This window comes from Rhea americana, unplaced genomic scaffold (assembly GCF_003343005.1).
Source record: "Rhea americana isolate MKP2758 unplaced genomic scaffold, rheAme1 scaffold_5, whole genome shotgun sequence".
Taxonomy (NCBI): Eukaryota; Metazoa; Chordata; class Aves; order Rheiformes; family Rheidae; genus Rhea; species Rhea americana.
Window position 1 is genome coordinate 7202943 of NW_028186645.1, and position 24030 is coordinate 7226972.

Sequence of the window (24030 nt, forward strand, 5' to 3'; positions counted from 1 at the left end):
GGCGGCGCGGGCCGGGGCCGGGGCCGCCCGCCGAGGGGCAGCGGGGTGGCCGCCGGCCCGGGGCGTCCTGAGCCGCCYCTCAGCGCCGCTGCGCTTCTCCCGGCAGGTGAAAACGTTTGGGCCGCTGGGCAGCGAGAGCGAGGACAAGCTCGGGATGTACATGGATCTGGTGGACGGCGTCTTCCTCAACAAAATCATGTTGCAAATGTAAGTGGTCCCCTTAGGGGCGGCGGAAGCGTGATTATCGCTGGCTTAAACGAAGTCGGGCGCGCTCCGTGGAAATCGGTAGCGCAGTAGTTGCSGGTTCCCCAGCCTGCGGCTTGCATCAGTATGGATGAATGAATTTATCRAAATAAAATGTATAGTGCTCTGCACCTGTGAGGAGAGTTTATGATTTGTGTTGGAAAGTTTTCCCTGGCTGACAGACCCAGAAAGACTAGGTATAGGGTGAAAGCACTGTTTTTATACATTTTATTGATTGATATTTGAAAATAACCAGGGTAAAGAAAAAACTTAATCTTGTTTATAAAATTCGTGTTTCTTTTTTTTTTTTTTTTTGACAGTAACTTTTTTTTTTTTAAAAAAAATGGTCATATACATTTTGGGGGAAGATATGTTGCAGTATAAATAAGGAAATGAAAGTAGTTTATCATATGAAGCTTTGCTGGGAGGGTTGCATCTGAAGCGTGTCTCCATTTACATGTGAACTTTGGTATTGAATATTTGGTAATTTGTTGAAAAGACAATTCCCCCCCCTTTTTTTGGACAGCACTATAAAGCTATTTCTAAGAAATTTGAGTAGATTTAAAAGAGCAAACATTGAAAATAATAACTCTTCTAACATTGGAATGTTTTGTTACTAAGACTCTTCTAYGTGTTTTAACCACATCCTTTCCTGTTACTGCTCTGCTGCATGCAGATTTTAACTGTTTTTATCATCTCTGTATTTGCTTTTAAAAATTCAGAAATGCATCTGATAAGGAGTTTGCCTGGAGAAATATTTGATTTGCTTTGGAGACTTTCAAAATCACTCAGTTTTGGCACTACACTCTTTTCATTGAACTAATTGAAGTTTTACCAGTGACTTGCAATGTTTGGCCAAGTCTAAGCACTTATTAGGAATTTTCAGGAAAAATTTGCGTTTAAAAGCTTGACCTTTTTATATTTAAGAAAAAAGTTTGAGAACCTGTGTTCTACCCACGCAAGTTGGCAAGTTTTGCTGTCTTGTGGTACTTGACTGCTCTGTCTGAAAGGCTAATAAAATTTTCTTCTAGTTTGTGTGTTACTAACAGTGAAAATTCTGACAGGGAACTTAAAACAATTAAGCTAGTGAAGATTTGTTATTCAAAACAAAATTCAAATCAGTAACGCATTAGCAGTGGTAAGTGAAGTAAACTTGTTATTTGAGATGAAGTGTGGTATAAGCAGAAGACGTCGCTTCTAGTACTTTTTTCAAGGAGGAGTTTCAGAAGAGAAATTTCTGCAAACTACAGCCTTGAGTGTGTGCATGTTCAAATCTAGACTTGTTCTTTACCAAGAGGTGGGGAATCAGAGGATTTTGATTTTGATTTATGACCATTCTGTTTGGCACAGAGATGACCAACCAAGCTAGCAAGGAGCTCCAGCTGTTAGTCTGCCGCGTGTTTAATTAACTATGTGAGCACTGTTGCCTAATATGTGAAAGAATCATAACTATTTCAAAGTGAAAAAAACTTAACAGGAACTGCAAGTGACTAAGTATTATTTTTGAGGTTATGAGGCTTTTGAGTGAACAACTGTAGCATTCTAATGGAATATATTCCAGAAGTGCTTTATGAGCTGATATATACAAACTTAAATGCAAATACTCAGTAATTAGCCATTGAAATAACTTCATGTCTCTTTAGAGATGCGGAGTGTATAGAGCAGCTTAACAATACTTTGGGGACAGAGACTGGACAGTAAGATTAAGTTTTAAGATAAAGCATTTAGGCTGCCTGAATGCAGTGATGCTAGTTGGCATTTTGTCAGAGATCACATGCTCATGAGAGGTGCCTTGGCATGCTCACTTGCCTTAAGCAGTTAAGAAAATAACTTTTCTTCCAAAAGACCAGCAGTGTCACAGAAAGTGTAGGTGGGGGAAGCACAAGTATTGTGGAGTAAGAAACTGTCCCATTATAAGTAATCAGATGGGGCTTTTTTTTTTTAAGGCAGCTTTTGGCAGTGCTTCTGATGATGTCTTAGGAGCTTGAAACCAAGACCTTTCTACTTAGCCTGAACTGTTTAAGATCACTGTTGTATTTACATATTCCAGCTCAGCAGGGTGCTCAGGAGAGGTACTGTCTGTGACCTTCACTTTTTCTGACTTAGCCTTCAGATCTTATAATGCAATTAGTGCTTGCCTGTAAATCAGGAAAGCCTTTGAAAGAGTGTTTCTGCTCCACAAAACTTTCAGAAAAGAAAAATAAATGTTTTCAAAATGCCTACTAATCGTTTTTTCAAATCCTGATTCTTAAAGATAGCTTTCAGTGCTTGTCTTAAGATCTTCTTCCTCCTGAAATCGTGTTAATGAAGACTTTTGACAAATCTTTAGATTTTGATATGCCATACTACAATAATGGTGATTGCCTGAAAGCTACACACACACTTGCATATACCCGCATACAGTCAGTAGGGTAATGGAGTAAAATAGCTGGATCCGCTTTGCAACTGGTTAACTTATTACTTATTTATTATTTCCCTTTTAGCTTTTCAGGTTAAATAACATCTTTACCCACCTATTTGAGCACAGATAGCTAGGGATGTGACATTTGACAACGTGAATTACACCCAGACACCATGTCAAATTTTGGAAGTCTTTTGTGATACCATGTGATGCAGTACTTGGCTGCAGATTAACAGTTTTCTCCTGATAAAGATTTCAAAAGCCAATTAACACATGGATAAAGTTTCTCAGCAGATTAGGTTGGCCACTCTTGGGAATTTCATTATTAAAATGCTTGTGTAGTTCAGCAGAGTTTAAGTTCAGGACATGGCTATAAAGAAGACTGGATCTGTGAAGAAATCCAGATGCACCTGTTGTTTAGACTGCTGAATAAAAGTAAGACTTCAAGCGTTTGAGATGCTGAATGGGCTCTGCTAGTTCAGTCACTTTCTAGTTTTTATTGTGATAGGTTCAATTTTGCCCGAGTGCTGTCTGGCAAATTAGAATAGGTGCCGAAGTTCCCCATTGCTTGATGTTGTCATGAATGTATTTTAGGCAGCTATATTCATATAAGCAAGCCAGCTGTGTCGCCCTTAGATACATGTAACGTGAACCACTTTTGTTGTGCATTGGGTCCCTGTGGGTTGTGTGAAAAGAGGCAAGAGTGGGACTCTGCCTTTTCTGTATCCTCTTTGGAGATGAAATGCTCATAGGAACATAGCACTGAACAAAATGTACATTGCTTAGGTATGCCAAATGTGACTGCTATTCAAGGGCAGAGGAAGGAAACCCCTCCTGGGCTTAGGCAGATTCTGGCCATGGTCAGGTCAGCAGATAACCAGCTGGTGGGATTTGCTGCGCTACTTTTTAGATGATACCTAACAAATTAAGTTATTTTTTTAAAAAAGATGTTTGGGAATTGCTCAGCTCTGAATTATGATGCCTATCTGCTTAACTAGTTAAGTGCGATAGGAAGAGGCACACAGCAGCATTTAGATTCCCACTCCTATTTTAATACAAGACTTATTTTTTTTCCAGGTCATTTTGCTGTAAATGAGTGGTTTCTTTTTCCAATAGATTCTGCACAGATATCCCTTAACCTGATTGCACATGGAGGACACTTGCAGATTTGTAATTATGCATTAATATTCTGTGTACATCAATGTTTACAGTAATCTTCACAGTGGAACTGTTGTGTTCTGAGTTTCTGTGTTTTATGGGGAATTATGTGCATATTTCTCTATGGGAAAATTTTAGAGAAGTTTTCTTAGATGGTTGCGTGTCACTTCCTGGTACGAAACTAACACGTGGTGACCCCGAATTGACTGCTTTCAGCATTCCGGTTGCACTATAGTGTAATATCTATTACTGTAGGCAAATATTTATTCTGTTTAACTTCCTATAGAAGGTGGATATGGGGGGTGTATATATATGCGCACACACAAACACACAGCTGTTCATATCAACTTCAGTGGATTTTGCATTTCTATTAAAACATAATTTGTGGTATTATCAGTCTGTCCTCTTAGATTTAGAGCATTTATCACAATTAGCCAAGCTGTTAGTCTCTGCTACTTCTGGGTTGTAGCAAATAGCATGAATAATGGAAAATTAAAGATGCTCATCCATTTAAATATACTCCTGTTTAAAATTGCCTGCGAGTTGGCATTTTTACCATTTTTTCAGGCAATTTAGAAACCAGTCCAGCCTTAAATGGCTTCAGCCCACTTAATATGAGAAGAGGGAGTTGAATGATATAGCAATTAGACTAATCAAAGACTTCAGTTGTACATTTTCAGTTAGTGGCTTACCTGCAGTGCAAGGGCAGGCAGTAGCCAAAGGCCGTGCAATGCTAGAAGCACCTGGTATAGCTGATTCATTCTGACATTTAATTATCCTTGGCCAATTTGAGGGCTTTGCCATTATTCATCAACATTGTTCGTCTGAAATTGTTTGAATAGGATTGTCATTTTGAATTATGAAACTTTTTTCCATATTTTGTTATTTTTATTTTATTGATTGATGACTTAAGCGGTTGAATATTCAACTACTTGTGCTGCCTGCTGTATGCGTTCTAAGCTCACGACTCAGCCTCTATCTCCCTGTCTTTCCTTTTTCCTCTTTTCTTTAAACACCTTCCCTTCACCCCCGAATTCGTAAGGAAGGCATACAAATTGGGGTACTTCTTAAAATGTTTATGTATAGTAAGGTTTGAGACCTTTCTTCTGTGTATTTGGGTTAGGTATTATTTTACTTGTTTGTGGAGAATTGCCCTAAGTCACACCTCGGTTTCACTGCCTCAGTCTATTTAGAGAATTTCTTTGATCAGAAGGGGTGGGTAGTTCTTAAAAAATGAATTGCAGTTTTTATGTGTTTATGTGCAAGGCAAAGATGAACCATCAATAAACTGAAAAAAAAATCACAGAAAGGTTGTGTTCAGGGATTTTTTTCAAATGCATTCAGGCACAGATTTTTTTGGGTTACCTATTTACTGTTGCAAAAAACTCTTCACAGATTTCACACTAAAAATTAAAGAGATATATTTCAGAAAAACTCTTCACGAATATTACCAACCAAACAAGTGCTATAAGGTACAGAGTGTGCTACCAATGGCTCTATGTTCTTTAAAGTAGAAAGTTTTTTCATACACAGACTATGCCTCTTACTGTATAATTTTACTTGGGTGCTTTTTTCTTTCTTTTTTTGGCTCTGTTTCCCCTTCCCACTGTCTTCTGCAGATCAGACTGTAGAGTTTGTGGTGTTTGTGCTGTCCTCTAGCCTTTTAGCCTTTCTTTTGTACTGAGTGTTTTTTTCCCTTCTCTAGAGATTCGTCGGGGTTTTTTGGCATCTCAGTCTTTCCCTGGCTTTCTCTCAACATAAGCAGGTAGCCTCAGACGTGCTCTGTCCCAGGGTGCATCACCCCTTTGCCTGTTTGGAGGCCTGGCTGCCTCTGGGACCGTGTTCGTTCTCCCACAGCAGGAGCAGACCCGTACACTGCCTCTGCTGGCTCTTCCAACTCGCCTCTTTCACATCCCCTGGGATGCCTCAAGAGAAGAGACAGCAGCAGGAGGGGTCCAGCTGACCTCCCAATGTAAGATGACACAGTTGTTCTAGGTGGGAGATCTAATATGGAACTTTTTTTTCTTTTTTAATTCAGAAAATATATTGTTTCATTTTTCAAACAAGTGCCCTGAACCCTTGATTTTTTTTTCCCCCCATAGATGTTCACCCTTACAGTCATTAGGCTGAAAAATGTTTTGCCTGCTGACCTGTAGAAAATTGGGCTTACCTAATAAGTGAAAGAGGAGGTTCTTGGAAAAAAATGAATTTACTATGGCCTCCTGGAACAACTTGCTGTGATTCCTTTAAGTTCTCTGAGGTGAGACAGACAACTGTAGTCAATATTGGAGTTTCTGATCCATGTTTTTTTTTTTTTTTTTTCCTTTAAAAAAGGACTAATTAAGAAATGGGGATATTGCTTGATGAGAAGGAATTGTTCAATTTGCCTTCTGGAGGCAGTAAGCATCTGGTTGTGCTGGCCTTTCTATCCCATGCAAGTAACCTAAGGCACAAGATGAAACTGRTTATAGTTTTAATGTCCGAATATGTGTTATTTCTCAAGCTAGATTTTGTTTTTAGGAAAACTGGTGACCTCCGTATCTGAGGAGAAGGCAGAGTCACTAGCATAACACCACATAGGTCAGGTTGGCTCCAGGTTAACAGAACCTTGAGTTCAGTGGTATTAAACTGGGGGCAATCAATTACCTTTAATGAAGAGGATAGTGTAAAAACTTCAGAATTGCTTCCAAGAGCCCTGTGCTGCAAACACTTACGCTCATGAGTGGGTAACTTCTGGCTTCACTATGCCAGAAGGTGGAACAGGTCTTGTCTTGAAGGAAGGAAGGAAGGAAGCATGTCCTGCATGCTTCGGCAAACCTCATCCAAGGCCTATAGTTACACTATCTAGAGGTATTCAAGAAGTTGCCTCTCCTTTGCTGTGGCCAGTGGGTGCACTTTGTGGATTTGCTGTTTTATGCGAGTTTGGGGAGGGTAGTGGTGTATTGGGTTTTTAAACAAGCTTTAAAACTTGGCCTGTTTCCCAGTCCTGCTTCTGGTACATCTCAGGGCTTGAATTGTGATTGCAGCGGCTGAGCAGCTGCCAGAAGGGTATTGTGTGCGCAGACTGACTTTGCACAGGCTGTCTGAAGGGGCAGAGGCGAGGGAGCCTTAGAGGCTGAGGCAGCATGTAAGTAGGGGGAATGGGTTTYGAGGGTAGGGAAGCTTCTGGGGAAGAAGAAAGCAAGCTGTGAAGGGCTAAGAGGAAGGGCAGCTGCTGGGAAGAGGGGATTCTGAGTTAACCTCCTGATACTGTCAGCAATATGTGTATAAGTTAAATTGCTGCTACACTGCTGGATTTTCTTTTTTAACAAATAATGTACAGATTGTGTAAAAATAGAGTAGTGTTTTCCTCCCCCCCCCCCCAAAAAAAAAATAATTTAAGTGTGGTGGCCACTGCCAAACAGTTGAAGCTTTTTCTTCATGGCGAGTCAGTGCCCAACAGTGAGGTATGCAGGCAGCCTGCTGCATATGTGAGCTCATTAACATGGAAACAGGAGAGCTTTAATTTGCCCTTTCTGTTCCATCAGCTTCTCTTTATTGGAAGTTCGTTCCCTCTTAGCTTCCCAGTTCATTGGCATGACTTGGCTTACAAAGGCTAAGCATCCATTTTGCTTCCGGGTGGAACTCTGTCAACATCTGCTCAGAGAGTGCTCCAAAAAAGATAATTTCAGAATTCAAGCCCAGGTGCCATTCGCACTTCTATTTGCTGTTCTGCTGTAGAGGCACATCATCAAACTGTGTATGCATGTGTGGCTTCCGCTTTGTGGTATCTGAGCATCGGTAAAATGGCGTTGTTAACGTAAGAGTAAACATCAGAAACTGCATGGACATCCCTGTTGTTGACTTTTAGAGTAGTTTGTTACAATTGCCTCTCCTGATCTTTTTCGTGATGCGTTAGTGATGAGCAGTATACAAAATCCATTGCTGTTCTGAAGGTAGCATAGAGTCCTGCTGGTTTACGTCAGTGGCAGTTTTGATCRTTTGTACTTCAGTTTGTTTGAACCTCTGCTACATAAATACTGTCTGATGTTATCTTCTGCCCAGTCCTCTCACTACCTCTATGGAATATCTACATACATTGTCATATTTATGCACGTAGCACTGCTTTCATTAGATGCTTTGGAATGATCCTGCATTAAAGAAAGAAAAAAAGCTTGACATACTTATGTAAGCTTTACCAGATACATCATACTGGATCATTTCTTTGTCAACACCCAAGTGCAACATTTGGCCCTGAAACAACTGTGAATGGCTTAATTAACAGCCAGAGTAGAGTTCTGGGAGGCAGGTGTTTGGATTGTGTAGGAGTTTCTTGATAAGAGTCTTTATTATAGAGGAAGTACATGGCTTTGATCTATGGTATTAGCAGATAAAGGTTTTCATATTTACTTTTTTTTTTGGCAACATATTAGGGTGCACACATCTAGGAAATAAAAGTTTATTTGGGTACAGTTTTGGTTTACTTTTCATTTTAAAGAAGGTATTAATTGTTTTCCCTCTCCCTAATCTTTTCATTTTTTTTAATGCATGTATGTGCGCATATGTTTATATTCTGCTAGTAGAATGAGAGCTATTCTTTACAACATACTGGACATGAGAGATGGTTGAACTAGATGATATAGGTATAATGAAAGTGCAATCTTCCATTTTTCCCATCACCACTTTAGTAAAAATTATATCTGGGTTTTGCAGTTTGTGTAATGGACACTGATCAAGTGATAACGCTGTCCTCCTTTAGTCTCAACTCTAAAGCCAGCGTATTTGAATATAGGGAAGCCTAGGAAAGATTATCATAAGATAAAATCCTTGTTATCAGACGCTGCCTTGGACTAGTGTACACAACTAAATATGCTCTTTGGCTCAAGGAAATAAGGAGGGAAGCTGCCCTGGATTGCCCTGTGTGTTAATATGAAATAGTTACCTGATGGCACATAGGAAAGGTTTTGAAGTTGTACGTAGGCACGAAGGTAATGTGCTTATTGGATTTTGAATTAATGTATGTGCATCATGTATGATTATGTCAGTGGTCAGTGGCTTTAATAAATGTTTAAGAGTCTTCCTAACAGTGCATTAAGTCTTACTRTCAAAGGAACCAGTAATACTTGATCTCTTTTCCTTTTCTCGTAGAGATCCTCGGCCAAGCAACCAACGTGTTAACAAGCATGTAAATAATGACATCTATCTTCGGGTTCAAAACTTGACCATCTTAATCAGAAACATTAAGACTTACTATCAGGTGAGATTTCTGCTCTCTGGTAATGGGGCTATGGTGATTGTTACATTGTTTCAGCTAGTGCAGAAGTGGGAGGCTTGTTAAAGAAACCTGTGACAGGAAATGGAAAGGAAATTGTGTCTGTGTAAAAGCACTTTCAGCCATGCTTTCTTTATGAAACAGCACAGCTATCTTCTCTATCCCTCATGGCCAGAGGCTGCTTTTCCTCTTTTAGAAGAGGAGGAAATCGTGCTTGAAAGCAGTGATAGCAGTTGAAGATTTGTGTAGCAAAAAGGCTATGCATCTTCTTTCCCCACCCCCTGCCAAGGGTTACTGAAGTTGGAATAATGGTTTGGGGTATCAAATTTGTTTAAAACAAGAAACCTCTTAAAGGGGTGGCCTGCAGAAAGTACATTATAAAGAAATGTCTTTAGCACTCTAAAACTAACGACAAACTAAAGTAGTATTAAGAAAAATGAATTTGTACATATCAAGGCAGACTTCTGTGTGCACCTCTTCTTGGGTGTTAAAGTAGTTGTTTGTTCTGACCATTTTCCTTTATAGCAGACTTAAGCACAGTAATGGCTTCAAAGTGTCTTGCTGTTAGGTAATGTCCTTGAACCTACCTTTGGTCTTCCTCTGATGTAATAATGTTCCCTTGAAATGGCAGTGGTGACAGCTAGGMACTTTCACAGGCTTAGGTAGATGTTGGGTTCCACTGAAAAGCCGTTAAAATGACTTCAATTGCTTAAAGTTTCTGTATAAACACTCTTGTGTATATTTGTACTCCTTATTGAAAAGGGTAACTGTTCTGCTGTTTCCTTTTACACAACTTTTGCCAAACTTAATTTATGTGCATGTAAATTGGGCTTCAAATATTGCAAAGTGTTGAAGTGATCCTGTTGTGTCCATCGATCATACAACAGTCAAGAAAATTAAGGTGTAAGAGATGAGGTACCCAGGATGAGCAGACCGTTTGTATCAACTCCTACATGCATAGAAGAGATTGTATATTATCTTTGTCTTCAAAATACAGAAGAGATGTAAGAATGTATAAGGGGTAAGGATGTGCAACTGCAGTAGTGCTTCTTGATGCCATTATCTTAGAGCTGCATACTGCTGGCCATACTRCTACTTACTTTTGATTCTGGAGTTGCTCAGGGAAGTCTGAGAGATGGATTTGTGAAGCTGGTATGGAATTGATGACTCTGTGCAAGTTTTAGCTGTCAGCCATAGCTTAGCTTTGAGATAATGTGTGAGAGCTTTACATATATCTGAAGACAGCTGACCTGTGTCTCAATTTTTGAGCACAGGGGTTGCTAACAGGATTGGAGATGCTGATAGAATGCTGGTAGGTTTTCTGAAACTTGTGATTTCTAAGCGGAAACTTGATTTGTTCATAAGTCAGGCTGAAGCTGTCTTTGGTTTTCTGTTACTCAATGAACAGTGTAAATGCATGTGCAGTTTTCAAGAAAAATGGGCTGTGGGAGGGCAGGGGACAGGATGAGCCTTTGTCGTCTCCTACCCCTCCCACAAGACTTGTGTTCCAGGACCCTTGTCCTTCAGTTGTTGAAAGCTTTTGTTCATGCAACTACTTTACCTTGGAGTCATATAATTATGTAACCTCTTAACAACACATGAAGAGAGATAAGATTCAGTAAAAAAGTGATTCAGAATCATGAGTTCTGTTTAGTCTCTTGTTGGCCTAACTGTTGAGTTTTGTAATCAGTCTTAAAACTAGGTACAACTGACATACATTAAGACATTTTTTCATTAGGAAATAGTAGTTGAGGCTTGCAGTAGCGGGCATAAGTCATTTTTGCTGTAGTCCGGAAATTGTACTGTGAGTCTTGCTATATATAGTGTATCTGTGTATATGTGTTTGTACTGAATCTGACATATACTGTACATAAGCATATATTGTACATAAGCAGAACATTTGTGGGAATTGATTATTCTTTCATTTTGGTCCTGAAAATGTGTAATTGTAACAAAGCTTTAAGAAACCATCATCAGTTGTGATGATGATATATGAAGAATTTATTTATCCTTGTCACAGCCATGTCTCCATGGCAAATTCAAGATCTGTGCTAATCTCCTCTTTCATTTGAAACTGCAGTTGTTGACTCTCAGTAGTCTGGGGGTAGTTAAAGGCTGTCTGTGCTGTAACTGAGTTCATATGTGATTGCTTAGTGTAACGTCGTATCTGTATGTGTGTCCTAGATATTTGGAGGATTTTTTTTTTTTTTTTTTTTGTATTTTAGAGTGAGAGATATGTAATTTTAACTATCTTTTTTAATATAAGCCAAGCTCTTTTGTATGAATATTTTGGAATGTATTAAAGATTCTCTGTCCTGAATTTAAAACATTTGGAGACACTTGAAGTTGTGGGTTTGTTTAAGTAATACTAATACTGTAGCTTAAGTTAGAATCAGGGTAGTGTCTTACTGAGTGAAAACACCCAATCAGTTTAAGTTGCAGGCAGGAAGTGGGAGGGAAAGTTCCTGACGAACAATAGGAACATCAATTTGCTGCTTCCTCAAGAGAAACAAAAGCTTAAAAAATAGTGTTGACCTTGATACTTTCTCTTTCACTGAATGTATCCACATCAAACTTGTGGCTTAGTCACTGAATCTGATGGGATAGGTCTCCTAGATTGAGGAAGGTGGATCTTCATGCAAGAAGGATACTGATAGATATYGTGAAGGAATACTTGCCCCTCTCTGAGCTTGGCAGGAACGATTAAGCATGTGACTTGAGTTCACCATACTGTAGTCCCTGTGTCAGAGGAACATGACATCAGTGGCTACTAAAACTAAATCTGATATTCAGAAGCTAGGTGACGTTTCAGAGCATATAATTGTCTAGTATATCTGTATAGCTGATCTCTTTCCTAAAGCAGAATTTTTCTTAATACAGATTATTTTACTTCTTTACAGATCTTCTGTTTTACAGGCCTTTACAGATCTTCTGTTTTACAGGCCTTCAAGGATTAGACCTGATCCAGAGGCATGAATCTAGGTACTTTCCATATCATTGGGAACTTCCTGATCTGTCAGTCTCCAGGGTCTGTGCTGGGTATGACTGTGAACACACCTGCATGTTGGTGGATTTTTGGCTTCATGGAGCAAGCAAGCAGTAAAGATTAGTTCCTATTTGTGCTTCAGCAGGTGTAACTTGGGAAGGGGAAATGTGATGAAGAAGCCTTTTCCCAGATTAAATGATTTTGCATTTTTAGAAGCTTGTTCGCTGTTTTTTTCATTACTCTTCAAATGATTAAGTTCTGACAGATCTTTCAATTGCAAAAACCTACTTGCTGATGGCTGCTAAAAAAAACCCATGATGTCAAGACTGTTAAAGTAAAATGGGGGACAGTACTGCAGGATCTTTCTTTTGTGGAGTATATAAAAATAGTTAGTCATGGTAGCAGGTAACATCTCTGCGTTTCCCTCTCTCTGAGCAGCCTTTGCGGGCCTCAGAGAGGGATGGAGAGAGTGCGTCTGAGGCTTGAGCCTCCTCTTTTGAAACCAGGCAAATGCGTCATGTTGCTGTGGGATTTCTTGAGCATTAGGGAGAATCTGTCATTAATTGCATTTAATAACTGGTCGTAAAAATTTTCTAGACGTCATACCACGTCTTTGTAAAGTACTGCGTGAGGCAGAATGTGTTCATTGCTCATTGTATGAGTTCGTGTTTTTTCTTGCTCCAAGTTTGGAGACTTAGCTTGCTTCGTGCAGTGAGATTTGGCTATGGTTTGTAATTGCTCTGAGGAAGTTGATTAAAAGTATCTGTAGAGAACTGAACCGCTTCTCGCTGGTGTGGGTGTTGTGCATCCTGGTCAAAGGATGAAGTCTTTACCAAGTATTGTAGCCAAGCAGTGTATTTGGAGCTGAGTGACCTCAAGCTATTGCCTGCTGGCCTGTGTTGATAACATAGCTGGGAATGTTAGTCCTTAGGCTGACAAGCCGAGTGGTAGCAGAGAAAATACTACCTTGCTATCCTTGAATTCTGCTTTCACTTTGAAATGATCCTGGTGTGGTCTTTACTAAGGATTTGGCCACTGCCCTWGTTAAATCAGTTTTACTTGCACCTCAACTGTTTTCATTGTCAAGACCAAATGGTGTTTGGTTTCACTGAAAATAAAGATGATTGACTCTAGTTCATAGTGAGCTGGTATGGCCTTTATTACCTTGGAGCCTTCTGCTTGTTTTCGAAATATAGCAGGGATTAATCTCAGCTTTGGCAGCTCTCTCTGTGGTGAGGTCCCAATAGCCATGTTTCTGGCAAGTCTAATGGCAATGTGTAGAATTTTGTTTTTTAAAGCTGAGACAATGTGTGCAAAAGCTGCTATTGTTGGTGGTTCTGTCTCTGCTGGGAATGGAAGGAGAAAACCAGAAAATCTGGAGTATTGGCCTATCTATTTACCAAGTTGTAGAAAATGTTTAAATCCTGTGGCTACTGGCCCTTGAAATGTCCGTATTGGAGCAGCTGCCCCTTTTTTCCCCCAACATGCTCAGCTGTGCAAAGTTTTGGAAGAGGTTTAAGGCAGGCTGGCAGGGGAAGCTTGGAGTGGCTTTGTGCTTCCTCCATTCATGTTGTTCCTTGGTTTGAGCTTTTTTTTTTTTTTTTTTTAAGGAGCTAAAATTCATTTCTGGTTCATAAAAAGCTAAATTAAAATACGGGTCCAGATTGATATCAGCTAGATTCCTAATGTTCAGAAATATCAGTAATTATTCAAACTGTCTATCCTGTACTCTAGCAAAATGCTTACTGTTTGGATAGACTTCAGACTGATGGGGAAGAGGAAAAAATGAATGTTGTTATCACTTGTCTATCTCCTGAATGGGTATTCAGGCCACATCCGGAGAATGTGGATGAGAAATGCTGTTGGAAGGACTAGTGCAATGTGGTCATGGCTGTGTTTTTGTTGCCTGTAATTCCCATAGTTGTGGCCACTAAATACTTAGCTGATAGCTTCATATTCCTAAATAGGCTGGAAATATTTCTTCATTTAAAAAAATGCTACTGAGACAGAATTCTAAAAACCAGTTACAGCTGTGTGTCTTGTGCAGTTTCACTGAGAAACTCATAACCCTTAGCATTTCCATTAAATTGGGAGTGTGAGAGTGTAAATGTGGAAGCATTCACTTAAGGGACAGAAAGGCATCTGAGAGAGATCACTACAAAGCCTACGCCTCCCCCTAAACTCAGTTTGCAGTGCTCAGAAATATAGGCGAACATGACGCCTTACTTCTAAGGTATGTTTCTAGTAGACCCATGTCCTTTATGCTTTTTACTTGGTTACTCTATATTTGTATAGGACAAGTACAGCCAATAGGATTTTTATCAGATCCTTAAATAACTTTGCACAGAGACATGATCACAAGGAGTTGACTGCATATGAGTTCAGTGGAATGAACTGGCTGTTGCTGTGAACTGCTGGGGTTCTAGTATCGCTGTGATTCTACCCAGGAAAGAGGGACAGTTTTGTCTTCAGCTGGTTCTTTCAATTGGTCAGGCAGGGACTGAAATTTTTGCAGTTGAGGCTTTGCAATACCGGTAGCTTCCAGATCAGTAAACAACTCTGCTTCTGTAGCTGAAACGCTGGGTCAGAGTTAGAGTTCTTGAGCGGATTGCAAACAGGACTTCAAACTTAAATCTCCAGATTTGGGCACAAGTTATGAACTGGCAACTGTATTCAAGCTATAAATAAAGTTCTGAAAGTAGCGATGTTCTTTTCTGGGAGTTGAAATCTTTCCCTACTAGGCAGGCTAATTCTAGTGTACTAGTAAGCCAGTCTTAGAATCACAGAATGGTAAGGTTGGAAGGGACCTCTGGAGATCATCTAGTCCAACCCTCAGCATAGCCCGTGTGGGGATTGAACCCACAACCTTGGCATTAGCAGCACCACACACTAACCAACTGAGCTAAACGTGCCCCCATCTTTAGCAAAGAAAACACCAAAGTCCTAGAAATATGTGTAAACACTTTCTCTGAGGTCGAAAGACCTCTCTCTCTCTCTCTCTCTCTCTCTCTCTCTCTCTCTCTCTCTCTCTCTCTCAAGAGAGAGAGAGAGAGAGTTCTTACCTACAGTACTCTATTGAATTAGGTGATAAATATGGTATTTCATTGAATTTCTCACTTTTTCTGCTGGTGCTGCCAGTTTGGTGTGTTAATCTACAGTATACCAGGATTACTGTTTTTCTTTGGATTCCTGTTCCCTAGGTGTCCTAATTTAGGAACTTGAGTAGGGGTGAACCTTTCTTCTTCCTGAGTTTTAAATTCCAAGATTGTTAACCTGGAATGTCTGCTTTCTTGTGAGCAAGATACCAGAACTTTTAACAGATAAACTCCCAATTCAAATACACTGCTGATTTCATGCACTCCTAAGTGTGTAGGTTTTTTTTCCATTTTCTGTACGTTTGAGTGGGCTATCTGCATATAGTTACTTGAATTGTTTCTGCAGTTGCAGTCCTGTTATTGCAGTCCTGTTATCAAAGGTAGCATACAGATTTCTGTTGCCTTATGTTGCAGCTGCATTTTGAAACTATGTTGAGCAGCAGCTGCTGATTTTTGTATCATAGTCTATTTTACAAGTGTACAACAAATAAGTTGGTACCAAGATGTTATTGCAAAGATGCTGTGTGTTTCTGCAAGACAGTGGGCTAGTAATCAGGAGAAARTGCCACTCTGCCACTGACTTGCTGCTTGACCTTATTAGCTCCATAYTTGTTTCCACTCCCGTTCTTCACCTAACTTTTCTATTTAGTGTGAACTTGCTACACATACAGACTGTCTTTTTATGTATTTATTCAGAACCTAGCTCAACAAGGCTTGATGCTGCAATGACAAAAATATTTTTGATTAAATTTTCTGTTCTGCAGTAACGTAACTTCAAAACAGGGAGGTTGCATGTAAGATCAGTATTACAAAGACATGCAGATATTGTAGTGGGCATCAGATAAGTGAATTGTTACCTTGGCACAGACTTTCCATGAGATATTGCTTTAGTCCTTCACCTGAAAATAGTGGTACTGCTGTACTGCAGGTGGGTGTTGTGGGTCATCAGAGCCTCAGAGATCACAATCTCTTTTTATAYAGATTTCATTGTCAAATATTTGATAAAGAAAGAGGTTGAGCCAGGTGACTTATCACTGCCAGAGAGACAGTCTGTTGCTTTTTGGTGAGAAATATCTAGTTCATTTCCAGGGAAAGACAGAATAATYAGTTCTTTACAGGGTCAAAGTAATTTTCTGCAGACGTTAATTTGAAMGTTGCTAATGTGGTGAGAGCCATTTCAGGTGGTTACAAGCATGCCATCAAGCGTATCATTGAGATTACTAGCTGTGATKTGAAGATGTATATTAGCTGATATATTGAATTATGTTTGACGTTTAATGGAGGACTGAGCTTCAAGAGGCATAGTGTTCCCCCTGAGGCTCAGCATATATTTTAATACCGCATGAAACAGTGACCTTAAATAGATGGAAGGGAATAGGCTGGCTTTTAAACTTCTCTGTGGCCTGTAATTTTGTGGAGCTAGAATATGGGAGAAGGTAGAATAGGCTGGCCTGTGTCACAGGCCTGTGGCCTGTGTAGTTCCCGTTTTTTTTTTTTTTTTTTTTTTCTTAATAAAGTGTAAGAGTGTGAATTCATTGTGCAGACAGATGAAGAAACTGAGTAGAAATAGAGGAGCAATGTCCCAAAATGCATTTGTACAGTGATCAGAAGAGTGGGGCAGCATCCATGTGTAGATGTCAGAGCGTTGCTGTAATTAAAAGCTTTTTGTTGAAGATTTGAATTTAAAGCATCCGTTAGGGAAGGCTGGTTGGGGAAAGAAAAGTACAAGTAGTTAGCACTACTGACATACTAAAAACAATTCTTGAGATGTCTGAATTAAAGAATGCTTCCATTGTGTCCTTTATATTACTTAAAAACATGTTTTAAGTCTGTGCATCTCTTCTTAATGAAAGCTAGTGCCTAATGTTAATTTCCCAAATTGTTGCTCTGTGATTTGCGAGGCTAAAGCCACAGGGTATTTGAGTCATCTGCTATATACATATTTTTGTATGCTAGATTTAGGGTATAAGTTGCTGAATTTGGACAGCTTCCCCAAACAGCTATGTTCAGTCCTGCTGCCTGGATATCAGGTAAATGTCCTATTTTGCATCAGAAGGAATTTTGTTAAGTGGGGAGAGAACTGAGTTTCATAGACCTTATCAGTTTCAAGTACATTAGAAAATAGCCTTCGTAACACTTGTAGTTGAACTTGTAGTTCATAATAGCTTTGAGATTCCTTTTTGCTAAAAGATAATAGCAATGCTATTAAAGGATTATTATTAAAGGATTTTTAATGAAAAGGACTAAATTATATGGAATACATTACAGAAACATAAGCAATAAAACAGTCTYTATAGAGAGAAAGATGAATTCCACAGGCATATTAGCAAAACAAATTCTCTAACTGCATAGGTGTTCCCTAAGCAAAGGATCTCTGCTTTTCATAGCAAGTAGCAAATGATGACTTCTRTGTTTCATTTGCATATTCTGTCTGTGGAAAAAAACATTTAATCCAGGATAGCTTTCTTAGAGAATATTGTCATATGCCGTATCATGGCATGCTGGATCCAGTCCAAATTCTTGCTCTTCTGTGAATCTGATTCTGGATTAAGGTTTGGTGTAATAGCTTGTTTCTGCCAGTCCCAGTGACATCTGTGATTGAGCTGTGCAGTGTGTGAGCAAAGGTGTCTTTTAGCTGTGCACTGAACTCAGCAGGCATAGACTTTCTGTTCTAATAGCATTGTGAATAGCCTTTGTTATAAAGGCTTGGAACAGAGCTCTCACTTTATCATAGACTTTTTCTTTAAATGACTTATAAAACCTATAAACATTACARGATTTTCATCTGGATGCAAATACTTGGGCTGTCTTTTAAAGGAGTGATTTTTAATCCTTCTAAAGGAATGGTTATCAGCTTGAGTTGCGTGTGAGATCTCAGATGGAACATCACATCCAAATGCAAAGTTGTATTTACTTCTGAAAACAAAATACAGTTTGCACTGTGACTTGCTGGTGGACATTCACAAGTATGAATACTCTTGGGCAAAGAAATAGGTATGGAGATTGCAGACTTTCCCATCCTGGTAAAGAAAGACTGTATTTACCCTTCAGAGAATGCCTCTAGAAATTATGAGGGCATACAGTTGGCTACATGAGGAGTCTTTAGCATGGTTATTTCTTTGCCAAAGACAAACCACAGGAAAGGGTGTATTTCTTACATTACATAGTGCATGTGCTTTGCACCAGCACAAATTAAGGAAGACTCATAAAAGCACTGAAATTGAAATGCTGTCACTTGCTGACGTACACATACATCTTGCATTTGCAAGTATGTTGGTTTTTRAAAGGGAGAGGTTTTAAAATTAAATCTGTCCTAAAGAGCAAATAAAGCAGTGGTTTATATGTGTGCACTTTAAGGAAGCACAATGAGATTTTTGCAGCTCTTTAGGTGGATTGTTTGAATGTAACTCCTGTTTGAGGTGGGGCCTCTCCTGTTTTTCATAATGATCAAGAGTGCTGAAGGAGTTAAGCTTTTAAATTCTGCTGAGTCCTCATGTGGCCGGTAAAAGTGCCTAAGTAAAAATCTACTCAGCAGACTGAAATGCCCCCTGTGGAGCTGTTGCTGTCTGTTTTCTTTCATAATTGGTATTATTAAAAGTCTCTAGATATTTATTCATTTAGATTTAGAGTGACATCAGTAGAGCCCATTAGGTGATCAGGATAACTGTGATAGACATCTGTTTCTTTGGAGAGCATAGGGAGAAGATTTCTGGTCCTAATACAAGTAAGATGATATCTAGATTCCATTTAAATATCTTGTGAAAGTGATGATACTCATGTATATAATATTTTAAACCTTAACTTACAGTATGCATTGCTCTTCCTCTAGGAGAAAGTTGCCTTTAAGTATCTGACATCGAAGAATTAATTTCAAAGATGTCAAAATTACTTACTGTAAAGTTTAAAAGCAAAAGGAAGTCATTTTCTGTGGCATCTTAAAGATACTTGGAAAAAATGCGTTTCTTACAGTATATATTCGCTTCATAACCTGGTTCAGAATCTTGATCTGAAAAGTGATTTTTTTTTAATCTCCCTTTTTCATTTAACTTTTTCTCTTTATAWTTTGGATCCAAATTTCAAGCATGTATACATAAGATACATGGTGATCCTATGTATAGTACATGCCTTTCACTTGAAAAGTATTTTTAGGGCATCCAGCACCATACTTCTATCGTAGAATGATCTGCTCCTTTGAATCCCTTCATGTGCAGTGTGTTAGAAGAAAAGAGGAGGGTCGTACTGAGGTTAATGCCTAGTTTATTTTGCAACAGCTGTGTTACGGTAAAACTAAGTGGCTGGAGTCCCAGGGGAGGCATAAGCATTTACCATTAGAAATTGGAAGGAGGTAAATTTCTTTTTAAATTTGGCTATTAAATGCAGTATTACACATTTGTAGAGGGCCATTTCTCAAGATACAGGTTGTGAAGGAACACTATCAGTCCTGAGATGTAGCTATATTTGAAAGTGAAAGCATACTTTACTTCCCCCATCCCCATTTGACTAGTTAGCTCTTTTTAAAGTGTTCTGGTCAAGAAAAAATGGAGATGCCACTCATGTGCTGACGTAGCAGGTTCTTCTTGTCATGGGTGCTGGTTGCTTGTGTTTTCTTGTATAAGAACTACAAGGAATGAGCACCAGAGTCAGCACCAGTACAGCTGAAGATGCAGTACAGAGGGGCATGTATATTTTCATCACATTTCTTAATTGAGTTTCAAGCTCAGTATCTTTTCTATAGTGTTGAAATTCAGTGCAGAAAGCAAAGAAATTAACTTCTGGGCACTTTACGGAGTTTGCAGAATGGAGAATGAGAATTGTTGCAGATGCAGTAGGTTTGGTATGGATAAGTACAAAATAAAAATCTTGAAGTCTCTTAAGACTGTCTGGTCACGCTTCAAAGGAGAACTATAATGCAAGTACAAAGAGCTGCCCTTTAATGTAATATGTGTTTTTAGGTCACTTTGAATTTTGACCTTTCAAAAGAAAGAAAGGAAAACACTTTGTTATGGATTTTCCTGAGTGTGAAAAAGCTATGTGTCAGTATTGCGTACTTGCTGTCTTTGCTTTCAAGATTTGTAGCTAGCTTATGAACAGCAGGTGGATATATCTTTATGGTTTTACATACAGAGGATATGAGTTGATAGTGGAAGACCATGAAGGCTGCCACTATTAGAAGCCTTGCTTCCACTTCAGTGCTTTTGGTGTTTAATTTAGTTCCTAGGTTCCAGTCATGCAGAAGAAGCAAAACGAGAGTGCTTTGTTCTGGTTCTCAAACTTTGAGCCGTCCTGCGTTTCTTACAGTATATATTCGCTTCATAACCTGGTTCAGAATCTTGATCTAAAAAAAAAAATCACCTTTCAATCTCCCTTTTTCACTTAACTTTTTCACTTTAAAATTTGGATCCAAATTTCAAGCCGATTCTTACTTATTGAAGACTTGTCTGTACAAGATGCACTAGCAGCACTTGGGCGTCTGTATTCTTAAAGTGTTTCAGTTACCTTGCAATTGCACTTTCAATGGCATAGGGCTAGATTTTAAGTGATACTGACTTTCTCAGACTGATTTGATGGGAGCTTGAGATGCTGAGTGTTTTGCACGGCAGGGCCTTCAAGCAGTTTTGCTTTGATACCCTTGGATATTGTGAAACCAGAGCTGCCTGCCAGGTCATGGTTTGTTTTGGCTCTTCTCCTTGACAGCCTATTGCAGTCTTAACCAGTGTCAAGGTATTTATCACATTTTATCGGTACTTTTTTTTTTTTTTTTTTTTTTTCAGTGTTTATAGCAACCATTTGAATACCTGCAGGTAGAGCCATCTGAACTTGCTTTTACAGTGTTGAGCTCAATGGGGTATCTGGTATTCAAGAGTTTGAGCTCCTTGCCCAGCCTGCAAGCGGGAGAGGTATGCTCAGAGAGACCTGAACTGGCATGGCATACTGCAGTTGTGTTTTGTAACAATCTGAACTGCTTTCTTCCAGCTCACAGACTTTGCAGTCAGGCCTGCACTCTGTCACCTACTTAAAAAGGACAGATCACTTGAACTTTCTTTCCAGCATGCTTATAAGCATGTAGAAAGAAATTTGTAACTAATGATTCAAACTCTCGAGACTCGCAGGGATAATCTTCAGCATCAAATTCACTAAAATAAAAAATCTTGATCTTATTGATAATCACATGCAAACCTGTCTCCTCAGGCTGCATTAATCTAAATTCCTCAAAGTTCTTTGTAATTCCAGAAAGATACAGTGAAGAGTTAATTTTTTAGTTGGCTGAACTCTACTGAATGATTCTCAAAACAAACAAGTTCTTGATTCGCTACGCTTTTTTGTAATGGGCTGTGTACAAATCCGAGTTAACAGTTTTAGTATAAGCTAGAATTTTGACTGCTGCTGCCCACTGTATTTAATACACAATTCTAAAAGAGGCAACAAGCATATTAATTTTAAATAAGCTTTTTATTATAAGGCAGTTTTAATGCACTTCTGCAGTATCACAAAACCAGAGGCTATAGCTTACCAGCTGCATAAATTTTGCATTGTCAAGAATGAGATTCTAAAGCAGTTCTGACCAGGGCGCTGAAGCAAGCTATCAGATTGGCTCAAAACTTAGATTGGTATAGTCTCTTTATAGTACAGAATCCCTTTCCCCAGCATTATACTTCTGGCAGACTGTGTTTTGGTGTGGTGTAACTGGTAAAGAGGCGCTGCATAAAAATTCTTGAAACATACTTGTGCTGAAGCCAAGAAAAGGCTGGGAAACACTTGATCCTTGTGTTTCTCATTCCAAATGTAGCATCTTTCATTTTCCTTCCCTTTAAAAAGTATCAGAGATCATTGTATGATAGCTTTTTTTTTTCCTCTTTAGGTAAAAGTCATATACACTATGTATATATATACGCTGTGACCTTACAGTTGCTTCCTTGTTTTTCTGCTCTATCTACTGGTGCCAGTGATGGGRTGTGATTGATAGCCGTAATATTCTTTCTCTGTGGTGTGTACTACCATTTGGTTTTCGTTCCTTGCATTGATAAGGAATGGTTTAAGGCCTATACAATACAAGCAAATTGTGAAAGGGACAAATGCACAAATCTGGGGATATTTTGAACTTGATTTTTCACTATGGAGGTTTACTGTATTGCTATCAAGTTAGCCTGAGAGTTATTAGGTTGTGTATTTGACTGGAAAGGAGGAGAAAGTTGAAGTTACAGAAGTGAAATACTTCATAAAGGTCAGTTCAGATGTGAGAAGATGCTTGAGGTGTTTAGTGCAGCATTTGTTTCATGAACTGATGTTTGAAACATGTTTCTACAGTAAAACAGAAAGGATGATAAAAGCACTATCTTTCTTTTCACTTTATCACCCTTTCACAGCATATGGAAAAGTTCCATGAGACGTTCAGCGTGGTGATTTTTGCTATTGTAATTCTTGTCTTATTCCACTTTCAGCTGGGATTGTGATTTTCCCTCACCCTACTTCCTGAGACTCCAGATTAAATGTTTAATTTGACCTGAAATGTTTGGGATATTTGTAAGAAAAACAAAAGAAAAACAAAAGAACCGAGCTACCTCTACAAAAAGAAATAAAGAAGAGGAGGAACTCTCCCTTTAAGGATGTAGCTGAGAGCACTTCTCTGTTTTGTGAGAACCTGTGGTTTAATTCCTTGTGTTGCCTGGCAGGGATCTAAGAACTCATTTCTCAGAAATTTCTTCCGTCTGTCAAATATCGCATATGTTGCAGTGGAGTTCTGTCTCTTTTATTGGAACTGGAAGTCTTCAAGTAAAGAATTAAACCCCTATTTTGGATAGGGACAGATGTTCAGATTTTTTTGTTGTCTTGTATGTGTCCCARTCACTGGTCAGTTGTTATGTGACCTCAAAGTCCATGTGTGTATCTGATATGAAGTAGGTGCAGAATATGAAATAAATGAAATGGATCAATTCTCCAAGGGAAAGGCTGAGAATCCTAACCTCATAATACCTATACTCCATTTGCTGAAAGATTCACTTGGAAAAATTGGGAAATTCAAGGTCTGATCTTCCTATTTCCTAGATTCAGGAAAGTGCTTTTTTTTGGGGGGGGGGGAGGGAAGGGGAGGGAGGCAACAATTCTGCCCTACAGTAAAGCAGTAATTTCAGATTTGTTGATAGAAACAGTGACTTTGATTTACTTAAAGCATGAATCTGTGTGAACTGAAATGTGCTGCCTCAAATTTCGGAAGCTTGCGGCACAAACCTTCAGTTAAATGGTGTCATTCTATGTGACTGGTTCTCTCCATCCGTCAGATGTGCAGTAAGCTCTGTAGGTGCATAATGGATATAAAGTGTCTCCAAATAGGATCATCCTGTGCGGAGCAACCTAGGATAATCCAGAGAAGGACATAAGGCAGCAAAGAATTGGCCTCTACCAGAAGTGACCTGCTCATCAGATACAGAAAAYGCTCTTAGAATGCCCAGCAGCATGTGCACTCACGCTCATACCCGCAGGCAAGCAGAGCTTTGAGGGTGGGTGTTTACTATCAGTTCTGGTCTCCTACTGTTTTGCAACACAAAAGGAACCTTCCATTAAATAGTCTTCCCTCTTGTACTTAACAGTTTGAATTTCTACTCTCAGCTGTGCCATTCGGAATGACAGAAGGTATTTTTTTTCTTGAGTATGGTTGTTTGGAACTGCAGTGGTGGTCAGCTGCTTCAGCAAGGCAACCCCTCTATACATGAACTCTGAAACTTACTATACTTTTGTATCTTATACTGTGTGTATCCAGCTAACTAGCAAATAACTTGCCATTTAGTTATTCTGTATACCTGAAGAACTGTTCAAAAGTGCTGCTGAAATTAGTGCAGTTGTTTTTTTACTGGGTGGACTGAAAAGTCTATTAAATGAGTATTCTATGCTCCTATTTGCT

At 39.1% G+C, this 24030-nt stretch overlaps 1 protein-coding gene across 1 annotated transcript in view; it reads left to right on the forward strand.

The window, feature by feature from the left end:
* The first annotated feature begins 74 nt into the window (after nt 1–74).
* CCDC88C (coiled-coil and HOOK domain protein 88C) overlaps nt 75–24030 on the forward strand; it is a 97521-nt gene continuing 73565 nt past the window's right edge. Inside the window, exons 1-2 of the mRNA XM_085317550.1 lie at nt 75–207; nt 8930–9038. Coding sequence (XP_085173676.1) covers nt 155–207; nt 8930–9038 — 162 coding nt within the window. The 5' untranslated portion in view covers nt 75–154. The remainder of the gene's footprint in view (nt 208–8929; nt 9039–24030) is intronic.